Consider the following 16,561-nt stretch of genomic DNA (forward strand, 5'->3'; position numbering starts at 1 on the left):
AGGGAAAGTGAGAGGATGAGATCTTACACACACACACACCCACACACACACACCAACACACACACGAGCGCATCTTCTTTATCTCTCAGACATCTGCTTTCATTCACAACTGTCAGCACCAACTGTGTTGCATCTACAGGTTTTTTTTCCTTCTGTCCTTCCTCTCTCACACCCTCCTCCTTCCCCTCATCACGCTCCCCTTTTCACCTTTTTTCAATCAATGGAAATCATTCATTCGGGAGCGAGAAGCAATCCCCTAAATGAGACGCACGCTGTCGATCCTGAAGTAGTCTCTCTGGGCTAAGCATGCTGCCAGTCAAAGTGTCAGGCTGGTGTTTGATTATCCTTCACCTACCCACTGCGACTGACTGCTGCTGTCCTGCAGTGTCTCTCAGCACAATCGCTCCTTTGATTTTCAATCAGACACACTGATACACTAAACAGACACACCCAAGCAGGCAACAGCCTCATGCAGAAGCAGATTCATATCTTTGTACTGTACAGTACGTTTTCTATTTCACATTGGAATCTATGTTTTAATCAAAAAGCAATGCTCCTTCACAGTTATTGATTGTTTAAGTAATGCTCCAAATGCTTCAGCTTCTAAATAATGAATATCTTCAGGTTTTTGAATGTCAGCCGGGACAAAAGTAGTATGACGATCTCACACTGGGCGGTGGAAACTGTTGACATTTAGGCTAAACAATTAATCAATTAATTTTTTAATATTTAACAGATAAACTCATAATGAAAATAATCATCAGTTGCAAACCTAGAACAAATAACTGTGCTAAAGTCAACATTCGATTGGTAGGCAGGAGCAATTCTATGGGTTTTTGGGTGCATGTGTGAAGGACTGCAGTGTGTTTGAAGATCCCAGATCAAAAGGTATTGTGGATGTCTGAGCCAACCTCCAGTCCTAATTACATAGACGGGGGGGGAGGAGTGGTTTTGAACAGGTAGGCAATTTAGCCTGGCCTACACACACACACACACACACACATACACAGCCTGAGTCAGAGAGTGCTGACTAAACCCTCATCTCCCCATTTGAGTCTGCTCACCAAATATTTAAATTTGTGGCAGAAAAAGCATCAACAACAGTGAATAATACAGGACTATTTAACCTATGGCACACTAAATTTGTATGTGTTTATATAATTAATGATGTATCAATTCATTATTATGAATTTCAGTTAGATCAGAACAAAAAAGGGTGCAGCAAGGATTGCTGTAAATTTTTTATCGAGCTTGACAGAATAACAATCATCTCGTTTCAATGCCCGAGGAAAATTTCAGCAGCATGTTTTTCTCTGCCAGCAAACAGTGGAAATAAGGTGAGGTGGAATAAATGCAACTATACACCTGAAAGCAGAGAGAGACAGTTGAGATTTATGGAAAGGTGAATTCAAAAAGACTTATGGTTTGTATTCTGCTGAACAGGTACAGGATGACAAGCAGCACTGTACCCTCGGCTGAACATGCTATACAGCCTCCTTCAACAGACAGGAACTGTTGCACCAACCTGGCAGCGCACCAGTCACTAAACGGAAGCCATTACTAAGCAGATTATGTTGTCGGTCCACTGTGTGTGTGTGTGTGTGTGTGTGTGTGTGCGCGCACATGCTGGTACGTCTCAGCTAGGAGTGATGGCTTCCAACAGGCAGGTCCATCTGTCACCGTGGCGACAGTGCCTGGTGACCATGGGGAACTGACAGACGGTCTCCAAGCAACAGTTGTGGTGAGCTGCTCTCCACTGTACAGTGATGGAGTTTGAGGCTCACATCAGCTGTGAATGGCAGCAACCTGGACGTGACAGCCCTGCAGAGCAGCCTCTCTGTTTGTAAACAGTGAAATTAAATGTCACAGAGGGGCATAACAACATGACTAAATGCTGTAGATACCAAAGATGAGAGACCGCATGTGCAAAAAGTTTAAAGAAAGTAATGGAATAGAACATCTTTTTTGAAATGAATGGAATTATCTAAAGCACCTAGAAATGCTTTCCTCCTTCCATTGCTTTTAAGAAGCAGGGGTGAAATCCCCACTCCCACAAATGCACACATCCACCTCTGCAGAGCATTGTCATGGAAACAAAACATGGTGCAATGGTGTAGATTTATGACTTTCCCAGCTACGGAGGTGTGAAGACATGGGAGATTTGGTGGGGGGTGAGTGAGAGAGAAGCATACATTGCCCCTGTGCAACAAGCAGTGATTCACCATGTCAGTCCTCCAGCAAGCCAAAAACTGAGCAGAGGTAAATCGTGAGCATCCTGTGGGCCAACCGCTTCCCCATCACTGTGTTTCAAGACTGCATTGCTGTTCGTTATGGTGCTGCTGGAATGTGTGGTCAGCAGAATTTTTAATTGGAAGTGGGCAAAAATATGACACTTCCTGCCTATAGAGTGAATTGATTTCCTGCTTCGGCCTGTGCTGGGACCCATCATCAGCGTTTATCTCTGTCTAATGGGTGTGTACAAGGCTGTCCACATTATATGGGCCTTATGGATGTCCACGTCATTAACTGCGAGTTTGTTTATATGCATTATGTAAGTTCACATAATTGTGATTGTGCCCAGCAGTGTGTGTCCTCAAAGACTGTGGATCTGTGGTGTGCTTCTCGACGGGGGCATTTACAGGTACACATTGGTACAGCAATGATCCACTTGGTTTTACCCTCTGTAAGCTTCCTGTCCATGAGAAAAAACAAGGGATAACACACATTTCAACTTCCTGTTTGTCTTCAAGGGTACAATAAATCTTCTTCAAACTGTACTTAAAAGCAATGAGGGGAAACAAACTAATTTAAATAGTGTAAGACTAAAATATTCTCTTGTGCTTTAACACTACAGATGCTACGGATGATTATGTCTAAATGGAGGTCTTGTCTAGTCAAGCAGATATGGAAAGTGACTGTGCTGTGGAGGGTTTCATCAAACACACTGATATTTGCAAAATAGTTTAACACTTCTTGCCTGTGTTAGTCCCTCAACCTGCCATTTGCCCATCCACTGGCTGTGTGGGAGGAGAGAAAAGGTCCGTCTCTCATTCTGAGTGGAGGGCGAGGCCTGATTGTCCAGAAGGGACTGACGCGTCACTGTTGAGTGAGAAGTAATGAAGTGGGGGGGGGGGGGTATCTGACATCCTTCCATCCACCTTTCAAACACTCTCTAGCCTTCCATTGCCTACACATGGCTACAAACAGTTACTGCAGCCAAGCACAAATGACCTTGCATTCATTGCTACACCTGCCTGGCCTTACAAACAAGTTAAAAAAAATAAAATAAAATAAACAGCCCGAGTGTGACACTGCATGCACGCTAAGACAAATCGGCTTCTTTTTTTCAAGCTGACTAATGACATGAGCTGCTGGGCTACTGAGAGGTTCTGTTTCAAAAATTCTGCAACCAAACATGTTTTTGCAGACAAAAAGCTGTACAGCAGGTGTATATATCCCTATGGACTCCATACTATTCCACCTTTTTAATGGGAACAGGGGAAAGGAAATTAACATCTGTACTATGGCAAGACATCAGAGGCCAAAATGAATTATGTCAGCACATCAGTGGGGGCAGAAGAAGACAGGCAGGGGAAATGAGCACATTAGAGCACTGTAATTAGACAAATGAAAGAACAATGTATCAGGAAACACAGACCTGATTGAAGTAATAAATCATGCCCGTGTGCTATTTCCTCTGTTTAACCGATGAAACAGTCAAAATCTCACAATTTGACCTGTGGACTGTTGGTGCTTTGTATCTACCACTCAAACTAAATGGGTCAAAAAGAGGTCAGTCATGACTAATATAGTCTGCTCAGGCAAATATGCTCAGATGAGTAGAGGTGTAAAGTAACTAAGTACATTTACTCAAGTACTGCACTTGAGTACACTTTTGCGTTGTCTGTACTTTACTTGAGTATTTTTTTTTATCTGTTACTTCATACTTCAACTTCACTGCATTTCAGAGAAAAAATGTGCACTTTTTACTTGCTACATTTATTTGATAACTTTAGTTATTAGTTCCTTTGAAGAATGATATTAAACAGAATACAGTATATTCATAAGGCTTCATGGATCTTAGGTGGTTAATTCACAAGCTACCCAGCAGTACTTCCATTTATAAGCATATAAGGTGGTTAAAATTAGCTCCGCCCTCACCAGCTGCAACTTTAAATGGGATGTACACAACAACATATCAATAATTATAATCCAATTATACAATATACATTAATGTGAAATGTGCCATTATGATTAATGAGTACTTTTACTTTTGGTACTTTTGTACGTTTTTATGCCAATACTTTTGTACTTTTACTTAACATTTTGAATGCAGGACTTTTACTTGTAACAGAGTATTTTTACAGAGTGGTATTGCTGCTTTGACTTAAACGATCTGAGTATTTCTTCCATCACTGCAAATGACATTAACATTCCCAGGTTTTCACACAACATGCAGTCTGCCCTCCCAACATTCAGCATTGTGACTACTGTGGGGTGAAAACATACTGTCACATTTGACACCCAAGTGACTTGCGCACATGCTCACACACTGAGAAATACAGCGAGATGGGTGAAGAGGCATACTGTTGCCTTCTTAATGAGTACGCATGCGATCCTCAGTCATTGGCTCCCATTTTCCTGTGGGCGAACGGGTGCAAATTTATACACTGGCAATGGGGAAACAGAAAAGAGGAATGTAGAGGTGGACGAGGGGTTGATCTGTACCAATTAAGACTGTACCAGGGTGTTTCTGGCTGCAATCTATAATTGGATGCAAGACTGTTCGTGTCTCAGACCGACTGAGTGCGAGTACTGTATGTGTGGGTGTATGCACACATAAGTGGTGAAGAGAATGTTGATGGATAGAAGGAGAGTGAGAGCAAAGACAGCACAAAAGAGAAAGAGATATACATGTGTGATAAGCAAAACTGACATCAGGACACCCAATTAGAGGCTTGTGTTCCTTGCTGCTGCTGCTGCTGCTGCTGGAGCAAGCCAGAGAGAGAGAGCAGTGATGAGAGTAAGAGTGGGACAGTAATTAATGCATAGTACCTAGAACCTTAGTTTATCATCACAGAGTGTGACTGTGTGTGTGTATGTACATTAGCAACACATACGACATGGGAGCAGTGCAGTAATACAAAAACAAAAATAAGATCTGCACTCATTCACCATTCAGTTTCCCAGTCCTAACCTAGCCTACCTACCCAAGGAGTATTAGCATCGCATTTGCTCAGGTTATAGAGTGGCTGGCCCAACTGGCTTGGCAGGCAATCACATAGGAGAGCCAAGCCCTCACAACTGTCTAACCACTGTAACTGCTCTACCACTGCTGTTCTTCAATCAAAAGAAAACTACATCAGTAATGAGCCCACTGAATCACTAACTGCATTATCAGCAAAACCACTGTAAATTCTGTGTTGGTGTAAGAGTGAAGCCAAGTTTACAGGGTCATGAGGTGGGCACAATCTCAATAACTGCTGCTTTGTTGAGTTGAGCTCATGACACCGAGGCAATGTGTTCCGAGATACAATTAGTACTGAAAAAGTAATCGATGAATTAGTTAGTTGAAAAAAACAAAACAAAACAAGATATCCGAAGATGTCATCTTTCGCTCTAGGGAAAGTGTAACAGTGATTTTTCACTTTACTCTGACATTTTATAGACAAATCAATCAACTGACCAAATAAATAAGTAAATTATTCAGTACCAGAATAGGAATGGCAGCTAGTTGCAGTCCTAGGTCAAATGTAATTTTGTTGTTCATATTTACAACAAATAAAGAATTCAAACGTATATACAATCCATGTCCAGGGGCCAGACTAGACCGAGTATTATCCAGTATTTAGCAAAATAGCATAAATATAGTTAAGCTTTGGCACCAATACCTAAACAAGGCATTTTTTGAAGAATATAAACACATTCTTCTGCAAAATCCTGTTATTTAACAAAGAAGTCAAACAAATATATGAACAACTAGCTGTACTAGAGCCCTGCTTAAATAAAACACAGTAAATTAGTGAGCCGTTTGTTCAAAAACAAGTAAGAAGGGTCTGACCAGGGATTTAATGCCAGGTTTCAGGATTTGACAGCTTTTTATACTCGGCGATATAAACACATTTTGGTTGGTAGAAAGACAAATATGGTGGTTTGATACACAGCAAGGACAGAAAAAAAAGTTGACACGACTCCGGTTTGTACACCGACTCTGTAATTACTGACTGTGTTGTGATCAGGCTCTTCAGCAGAATGATTCTTTGTACAACATACAGTAATCAGTACTTGGTGCTTAAATGCGCAAATGGGAGAAGTGCAGTGAGCAGACTTTAGCTCTGTTATTAATCTGCATGAGACGGGTTGGTTCTGCTGTAACACATATTAAATACTGTGTTTATATCCTGTGTCTATATGTGTCTGATTTTACTGTCAAAACCCAAAGCAGGATAAATTCAACCATAAAATACCTTTAGTAACTCTGGTTTAATTAACATGTTCCATATGCATTAGCCTCCTCCACACATTTGTATTTTTGTTCTCCACCATTCCTTCTATCAAGGTCACATCTATCTGTGGCTATCAAAGCCTGTGCATTCACACATGCCAAGCTGAACTGCCTTCTGTTTTACTGACTGCCCATGTATCAACTTATGGGCTTGTGTAGACTAGCACGATGAAGAAATGTTACTCATGAGCAGAAGCCAGAGAAGAGGGGGTAGAACGGTTTGGTCTGTGTGTGTTTGGAGTGTGGGTGTGTGTCAAGAGGCGAGACAAAGAGAAAGTGTGGCAGAACAGAGAAAGAGATGGAGATGCAAATTGAGACAGAGTCAAACATGTAGAGAAAAAGACAAAGAAGGACAGGAAGTCAAGTGAGACTACAATGTGACTTGATCTGACCAATTTCACTCGACAGTTCAGAGCATTTAACCCTAAAGAGTATAAAGCTATGTGTGTGCACAAATGCACAAAAACCTTGCAGCTACTTGAATTATTAAGCCACGAAAGCAAGCTATGGACAGTCAGCCATAAAAAATCATCCAATTACTTGTATCACACAGTGCGTTTTAGAGCTCTGGAGGTCTGTGAGTCTGACAGGGATCAGAGGGAAAACACTAAAATTCACTAAGTTCAGTTTTATCATCCATTCACTGTTGCTTCATTTCCATGTAGTACTTCTGCAATTTTTCAATCACAAGCCTCAACAAAAGCTGCCTGGTGCATGTTAAATAGCAGTATTCACGTGCCAGTGCAGTGTTTTCGCTGCATTGACCAACCGACACTGAAAGTGTATGTTAAGAGCAAAATGTCAGACTTCAGCTCACATCAATCCAGATAGCCAAGGTGGGTGGTTAAAAGGCAAGCCAGCACAAGTGATGGCAAATGTCAAAGTGCTCTCTGTAAATCTGAACAGCCAGTAAGGCAAAAACCTATTATTTTTTGTTGGTAGCACCAAACAGATTTGGGGAGAGCTTTGTTTTGCTTTGCAGTACTGTAACATATGTGCACATGAATCAGACACTCCCTTATAATTTGATACCTTCCTCCACCTTCGTAATTCCCATGTGCTCTCATCAGTTATGACACAGGTATCACACATACACAAAGACACTGGCCTCCACTCACCTCTCTGCACCAGCATGGTGACCTCGCTGCCTTTGGGACACTTGCTGAGCAGGTCGACCACCTGGTTGTGTGACATGCTCTGCACGTTTCTCTTGTTCACTTCCACGATGATGTCCCCCTCCTTGAGGCCGCGACAGCGAGGGTAGTCCACGATTTGCTTCACTCTCTGCCCTCCACCTCCAGGACTGTCAGCAATGGTGAAGCCAAAACCCTTGTCTCCTTTCTCCATGTGTACGGTGATTAGTTCCGGTTGTGTGGCGATGGATGAGGCCAGAGTGACCACATCGCTGGGGTAACCATGCTGGGAAGAGGTATTGGAGACCACTTCAGCAGAGGGGCTGTGGGGTCGGGGGAGACCATTGAGGGGTGCCCCGCCATTGGTTGAGCCGTTGTTATTGTTCTGACTGCCATGGCTGGATGGCGAGTCGTAATTGTTGGGGGCCTCCTGGCCATTGACGATGATGGGGTCTTTGTTGTCGAGAATGGCCACTGAGGTAACCAGGCTGGTGTTGGGGTCATCGGGGTCAAAAGGCAATGGGTAGCCACGACAGAGCTCCAAGTTGACCATGGAGCCAATTGGGATTGACTGGAAGATCTTCACAACTTGGGCATGTGTGTAGCCAAGCACACATGTATCGTTAACACTCACAATTACATCACCTGAGACATGGAGAAGAAAAACTTGTTCGTTTCATTTTGTAACAAACCGCTGTTCTGCTGATGTTAATGCTTGACTTGGTGGACACAGGTTACACCAACATATTTTTACATGTGGTTACAACCAGCATTCAGAAAATCAAAGTAAAGCAGTATTTTTGTTTTGTAAACTCATATATTCAGTACACCAACCTGTTTCCATCTTGCCATCGAGGGCTGCCGGTCCATCCAGGACCAGGCTCTTTATCTGCAGGAACTCATCTGGCTCGTCGCCTCCAACAACAGTGAAACCGAACCCTCGACGACTCTTTTTCAGCTTGGTATTGATGAAATTCCCCTTCAACTCAGATCGGTTCCGAGTAAAGAAAGGCTTCCCTCCTGGACACAAAGACACAGATAATTTAGTTTAGACCATTCCAATACAACAGTGACGATGAACATCACAAATTGAATTAAGCAGCACTGGGAATGGTGTGCAGCAAAGCTCTTTTGGGCCTCAGTGGAATGATTTTTGCTCACTGGTGTGAAAACAGCCTTGTATAAACAGATTGATACTTATCACTAATTAAACACATGACTAACCTTTACTCTCTATGAGGCTCTGACCAGTGCAACTAAGTAACGTGCAGGTAAAGGCTATTCACTATTGTTTACTGATCAACCACAAAATGAATTGGAATGGGCTGATTATAGTAAAGGGGGTAACTGGGTTAAAAGGGAATTGAGAACACAAGTGAGGCTGCATGTGGTATGGAGTAATCCCCAGTGTAAAATGCCAGTCAATCCCGACTCAGTCGTCGACAGTAGGGTGCCCTGTTCTAGACTTCCGCCACTGCTAACCATGGCCTTGATTTTGGGCATGGCACAGATCATCTTTGGGTCTGCTGTTATTGGTAGTGGTCATATTTGCCTACTACATTTAAACTCATACTGAATATGGCAATATAGGCTGGAAAAATATTCTTATATGAACTAACTAAGACAATATTCATTACTGGAGTTTAAAGTACAAAACCACCATTAAAATGACTTCAGACACTAGGCTTTAAACGCATCAATACACCAAAAGGAAGGCAGGGCAGTTCAGACAATATCAGACAGTATTTTTTAATTTAAACAAGGTGCAAATTAAAATATATTACCTCACCTTCTTGACTTGCTAATGTCCAGGCTCCTTTTTGTTCATAATGGTGGTTTCATATTTAAATGTGTAACAGAGATCCACAAAATTTTAAAGTTATGACATCAAATTCCAGTGCCATCCCTAATACCTGGCACAGATGTTTGCATGAGAGAATTCTGACTTTGTGAATGGCTGCAGAAAGAGCAACCTCATTATTCAGCGCTGGTTGTAAAGGTTTAATTAACACAGTAATCTCTATGAAACACATTTCACAATGGCCTTAAATGAAGGGAACCGTTCAAATACTGCACTCTAAACCCGATAGCTCAGGACCCTGGCTTTCTTCTCTAGTTTCCTCTCTGTCCTGCTTTCTCTACCTCATTATCGGGCTTTAAAGATATGAATAAAATGAGATAGAATCAAACCAAAAGATGGCAGGAGGTATTTATCATCTGTGCTGTCAAGAATTACCAAACAGGGAACAGCAGTTGAATGCAGAGACAGGTTGAGCTTTAATTGTCAATTAACAGACAAAATGTAAGCTATATATTACAGTAAATTACTTCACACAAATGGACAGGGAGATGGTGGCAGAAGTAAAGAATGAACGCAAAGACAAAGGAGAGGGTGGAGCGGGTATATTAAGGAGAAGGGACTAGTGGAAAGTGTGTCTAGTGAACCGCAGTATCATATCAGGTCAGTGCAGTGCTACAGCTCATGCATTCAATGAAAAATGCATTACCCTTGGAGTCAGTTGGCGTCCTTGTGTTTGTAGTGTTTTGTGGCACGCCTGTGTGTTTGTGTGAAATGTCTTTGAATAATATTTTTCAGAACAGGCAAGATGTAACGAAACTGTGATCTGAAATGGCGGCTTCATCCACAAGGGATCCAAAGATGTACGATCAGACCAGGAAGCAGGAGAAACATGAAAGCAGGGAGTCAGATAAAGAGATTTCACGTGATGCCTTTCTCTGGAGGAATGTCAAGGTCTAGGACAGTACAGAATGTAGAAGAGAATGAGAAGCAGGGAGAGGGAGATAAGAGTGTGTGACAGAAAGATGGACAGAGCCAACAAATGAACTGAAGCAGAGAGTGGCGGAAGGCAAGACAAAAGCCAGCAAGATGCCCGCCATGAGCTGTAGAATGAAGACATCAGTGAGGGAAAAGGAAATGGCAGCTGACATAGCAGCAAGGGAGAGTAAGAGGTGGAGACAGGGTAAGGCAGTTAAGTCTCTGCTGTGGCTGTGCTAATTACACAGGTTGCTAATGGGAGGCTGGTATTAAAGGAGCTGGCACCCATGAGAAGAAAACACACCGTAATGGCTAGACACCGTGTCTGTAGGTGTGTACCGCTAAATGATGGGTGACATCAGACTGCTGCTTGATCCAGAAAATGAAATAACACTACAGAGGTTCTATGAGAATCAACATATGGCCACAGTCAAGGAACATACAGCATTAAATAAACCTGTACCCAACAAATTCACTTTCAGTTTAACTTCACAAAAATACAAATGCAGCCTCGAGTGCTCTCTTGGAAACATTCAGTCTACTGGTACATAAAAAATGAGTAAAATTTTATTTTAGTTATAAAGAGTATATGATGAAGCCTATACAGAGAGTAGCTTTATAGTGTTCCTCCATCATAAAAACCCAAACACCGCCTGAGGCATTGACTCGGGAAAACAAACTACACTGTCAGAATTGAATATGGTTTAACTCATAATAAGTCACTCAGGGTAACACAGCATAGAAACAGCAAAGCGATGACTTTAATTCTATAGATGAGAACTCACGTTTTTGTCCCATCGCGTTGGGCACGGTGGGTCCTGTCTGAGGGTCCCTGTAGGTCTCCTGGTGGTTGGCAGCATAGCTAGCCAAGGGGGCCCCTGCCAACGTCGAGTCCTCAATCCATTCTGCAACAGCAAGAGACACAAATTCTGTAGATGGGGTCTAGACAGGTACACAGCTGCCCTACTTGTGGAAGAACCCAGGGCTCTGGAACAATGAGTCCTAGTGCTGTGTGTTTGGGACAAAGCCAGTTTGCTTCATATGAAGCTGGAGGAAGTGGTGATGGAAGAAGGGCTAAAATGTTTCTGTGAAAATGACACATTTCCTGTTCTGGAATCTGTTTGACATTTACAGTATATGTATGAATGAACAAAGAGCTACTTTATTGGAGTGCTGTCCTACTCTTCATCACTCAGTACATTTGTTTTTGTGGATTCAGCACTCCATTATACAAACTGGGGTGAGTGTTCTTTTTTCTATTATTTTCAATCTGTTTTAAACTCCCCACAGAGCAACAAGTGAATGAAAATAGTTACAAATCTCTTAACTTCCCGAAGGTCATGTGAAACAAACCTACATTATAGTTTCCAATCTCCCTATTGAACATCAAGGTAGTGTGTATACCAATGCTGAATGGGTCACACACACTTTAAACTTCTTTTTATGAAGCTTTAAACACGATTTCACATCTCGCTGTTGAGTAAAAATGAAGGTTTGTGAAAACAGTGTGACCCTTCTCTTCATAATGCCCATCTTCTCTTATGAATCAACTTGTTACAGCATCACGCTACCAATCGTACTACAAACTTCATTAATATTCTTAACAGAGAGACAGAATCAATTCAGAAGTGGAAAAAAAAATAGGTGAAAACTGGGTTTGAAGGTACTGAGTTCTCGTTTTTGTGACATTGTGCTTTCATGAGGAAGCAGGTAATCAAATAGAACTGAAGGATTTCTGCTGAATGAGCAGAAGGTGGAGCATGATGGGAAAGTTCCCATATGGACCAGCCTGCATTTACAACTAATCTGTCTGCGGGCCATCCTCTGCATGCATAAAGTTTGGACAGGAAGCAGGAACAACTTAGGGTTACCTATTGGTTGAGTTTTAGCAGCTGTGTCAGTTGTTATTAGTATTATCTGTAGCACTTAGTGTTTTATTAAGTGACACAAATTAGAAAGGGGACTGTCTCTAGACAGATCGAACCTGTCTTCGCCTTGATGAAAAAGAGCAGTCAAGCTATTATCACACACAAAAAAAGACACTGACTTGAAAAAGGCTGCACGCAACAGCCGCAAATAATAGTTATGTGTTAATGGAAGGGCCCTTAGCAAATCATAAGGCGGCAGCAGGCAGCGTCAAACAGTACTGTAGCAATAATTGGTGTAAAGACGGACAATCTCACACACACATATAGACATGAGTCTATATGTATGCAGACAACTCAGTCTCACACATGAATAGAACGAAAGCAAATGACGCCCTTGGTGTGGGCTTGTGAACGAACCTCGGATGTAGCGCTCACCTTCAGGTGGCTGCTGGCGTTGGGGCTGAGGCTGCTGAGGCTGCTGCTGTTCCAGCTGCCTGCGCCTCTTAGCCTCCAGCACTGGGTTCTCATACTGGGTCTTCCTGTTGATATGACTGTGGGACAGTGAAAGGAGGGATGAGTGGATGGAGGTAAGGAATGAATGACAGGTGGAATTAATAAAAGGAAACAAAATAAGAACAGAAAAGGTTGGAGAATATGTCAATATAAGCAGGAAAGTGGTGAGCAACAGCGAGGGAAGACAGTGTAGAAGAGGTGGTAATAGAAGAGAGAAATCCAGTCAAGAAAGGGAGGGAAGACATGGTGATAAGCTTTGATTAATACACAGTTGCACAATACACATGCATCCATCCATACATCTCACTCAGACATGCACAACACAATCACACCCACTAATCACATGAAAACCAATCTCACTGTGATGATGGCTTAATTCACAGAAGGAGCACATTTTTACGTCACCCACCAGCCTGTGAGGTTTTCTACAAACCTTCCAACACCAAAAAACCCACCTCCAGCAAATGAAGGAAACTGTGAATAATGTATATTCGAAAAAAGAAAATGCAGAAACAAAAATAACAAAAATTGAAATGCCACATCCGTGAGCCCCCAGGTGCTCCTTTGACATGCATTACACATATTCATATTAATGCTGAGGCTCAGGGGCTCAACACAAGATGCACATGTATGCGCGCGCGCGCGCGCACACACACACACACACACACACACACACACACATGCTCGCTGCATGTTTCCCCAAATGGTTACGACACAAACAAAATGTCCTACATTTTCCAGTCCACAAAAAACAGCTGAGGCAAATTCTGGCTGTGATGTCTTAACAGCAGAACTACATCAACAGAAGAGCTGCTCCTATTTACAGTAAGGTCAAGAGTTTCTTTTGTTAGAATGAAAGCATTTCTATTCATGCAATAAGAAAAATGCTTCTTCTTCCTGCACACCTGTGTGCAGTGTCAGCCTGTGCATCTGCATAGGAGGGTCCTTGAGTTATATACTGTACTGTCACCACTTACTCAACATAGTAGACCCCGTAGACAGGATCATCTATTTTCTCCCATCCCGGTGGAAGTTCTGGAAAAACAGAAAGAAAAAAAAAAAAAGACAGTGAGGCTGAAGAAATAGAGAAGACTCAAGGCTGTGATGTTGCTAGAGGCCATGTGTTGAGCCATTAGAGGCAAGACTAGTAGAAACCTTTGGTCTCCTTCATTGTATCTGTCTGTCAGTCAGTCAGTCTCCAGGGTCAAAGTGACTCTACAGTGTCACAGGCTGCCTGGCAGTCCACCCTCCTCTGTCCCTCTCACATTGCTGACATTTCCACACATCAGATAAGAACAGAGCAAGACCATCTTGGGCAGAGATGAAAGGAGGTGGGAGAAAGGAGTGGTGAAAGGTTCTGAGAGAGGGAAGGCAGGGAAGACAAAGTAGAAAAAAGTGGGGACAGTCGAAGGTGAAAACAAGGAGAACTGGAGAGGGAGGGAGGAATAATTCAAGCTCCATAACCAGTGAACAAACACACACAAAAAGCTTGGTTTAAGAAAGCTCGAATCTGATGCTTTGCATGTAAAAGTGAGGAAATGACCTATAATTTTTTTCCCCTTTTCTTTTCCTTGTGAGAAACGACCTACAGCAGATAATAAAGATGCACATTTCTTATTAATTTTAAGGCTAAACTAACAAAAACATACTTGCCCTTGGCTAAACATAAAACATGGTGTGGCTGTAACTGTTGCTGTCTGCCAAAGTTTGTGACCTTCATTTTTTACACAAATCATCAGTGTGGTTTTGTGTGACTTTACCACAGACCTGACGCCACCTGTGACAAATCCTGCTTCAGCAGACTAAACTTACACCTCGACAGAAAACCTACTTCCTTCGAAGAGATAAACGGTCTTATACAAATATACTGTAGCATCCAGGGGTTCACAGTGCCTTTCTCAAGAACACTTCAACATGTGGACTGGAGAAGCCGGGGATTGAACCGCTGACCCTAGGGTTAGGGGACAACCTACTCTGCCTCCTGAGCCACAGGCAACTTTGGTGTTGAAAGTAGCTGTGCATTCACAACGATTCAAGCGTGCATGTACAGACCCTTTTGCAGAAAGTAAAAGTGAAAACCATTGTAATCAACACTGATTAGTAAAAGATATGAATGGGCCCACTTCAGGACAGTGCTTGTTGGTGCAATCTTTCTGTGTTTCTACAGTGCTTGCCAGAGAGAGTGATGCTATTATCTCCAAAAAGGGCCATGTGCTTTGATTCTACGGTCTGATTTCAACAGGACTGATTAGTGGGTGGTCTCCACACAGATCGTGTCAGAAGCTTCTAATTGGCTACAAACACAGATTGTCCAATAACCCTCTCCTGTGATGCACCAGTTTTACATATTATTACCCTCAACCAATTACTGTATGTCTCGCCCTGTGTACAAGTTGATGGTAATTGCAACTCCCTCCCTCTTCTTTCCTATAATAAGAGTCCTTGGTTGGAGTGGAGTCAGTAGCAGAAGCTGAAAAATATGGTGGATGAGAATGTTTAAATTGTCTGTACATGACACACACTGTACTACAGCCTACAGTATACTACAGTTTGCAATACTGTCAGACCAAAGAGCGGTAGCTTTCTGTGATTTAGAGCAGCCAAGGCTGAACCTATAAACAGCTGTCAATTGATGCTACTAAGCAAATCAAGCTGTTATTACTTCATATTTCCTCCCCTGCTCTAAGTAGCTAATGCAAAAAGCATGTGGTAAAAAAATGGAGCGTAAAGTTATAGTGTTGTTGTGCAGGGTGAACCGACAAAGCAGACATGGTGAGTTATCATTAAGATGTTTTGAACTGGAACGATAAACGGAATGTGGTCCCGCCTCAGCTCATGCAAAATTTTAATCATCCATTTGCTTTCACACTGCACCAGCTGTGCTCCTGTAGGCGCACCTATGTGAGCAGTGCATGGCAAGTGTGTGTGTGTGTGTGTGTGTGAGAAAGGGAGAGAGAGCGTGCACTGAAAGGATGTTTGGTGCTGCAACCATCTTCAAAGCATGATACGGGTTTCAGTGTGTGGAAATCCAAATCAGAAAGCCAAATAAAGATCTGTCAATCAGTAAGCAGACACACACACACAACTTTCACAACAACATATTGTAAATTCAAAGGGCAGTCATGCATGATGAATTACATGTTTAAATGGTCATCTTTTTCTTTTGATGCGGTGCTGAGACTGAACAAGCACGTACTGCAGAGGGAGACGACGTGTGGTATGTGTGAGGATGTGTGACTGAGTCTGCTCCTCCTCAGACAACAAACATGAACTATGTTTTGATGCCCACCTGTATTGATTAGTGGTAATCAATAATTACTGAACATGTTTATTGAGTCAAAAGTTTTTTTGTGTTCATTTTCATACATATAAGAAGCGGCCTAACCTAATAATAGAGGACTCATCTGATATGATATCATGGCAGCTATTTAAAATGCTTAATAATGGGAGCTGCTAAAAGAATGAAGCCTGATAAATGATGTATTTGCCTTCATATCAATTTTTCTGCATGTGTGCTCTTTCTTTCTTCTGTTTTTATTGTTAACTGCTGTCTGCTATTGGAAAAGAGAGAAACAGGCTATAATTAGCGTTCTATTTCTCTGGAAATGATCCTTTCACATGTAGTCATTTGACTATGTTGTTATAACAAACACTGATTAATGAAGCTTTAGCAGATGATGAAAAAAATATACTCAATTCTATAGGGTGCCATAAGCTGGGAAGATTCTCTAAACCAAGCTGATGAAAACCTTCTAAACACCATTTA

The 16,561-nt window shown here is 42.1% G+C and overlaps 1 protein-coding gene across 1 annotated transcript in view; it reads right to left on the bottom strand.

Moving 5' to 3' along the window:
* The window catches only part of magi1b (membrane associated guanylate kinase, WW and PDZ domain containing 1b), a 133,436-nt gene that overhangs the window by 23,318 nt on the left and 93,557 nt on the right, over window positions 1-16,561 (bottom strand). Inside the window, 5 exon segments of the mRNA XM_020592728.1 lie at window positions 7,624-8,283; window positions 8,473-8,658; window positions 11,200-11,319; window positions 12,718-12,833; window positions 13,773-13,830. Coding sequence (XP_020448384.1) covers window positions 7,624-8,283; window positions 8,473-8,658; window positions 11,200-11,319; window positions 12,718-12,833; window positions 13,773-13,830 — 1,140 coding nt within the window.

The sequence above is a fragment of the Monopterus albus genome, unplaced genomic scaffold (genome assembly GCF_001952655.1).
Source record: "Monopterus albus unplaced genomic scaffold, M_albus_1.0 scaffold18.1, whole genome shotgun sequence".
Lineage (NCBI taxonomy): Eukaryota > Metazoa > Chordata > Actinopteri > Synbranchiformes > Synbranchidae > Monopterus > Monopterus albus.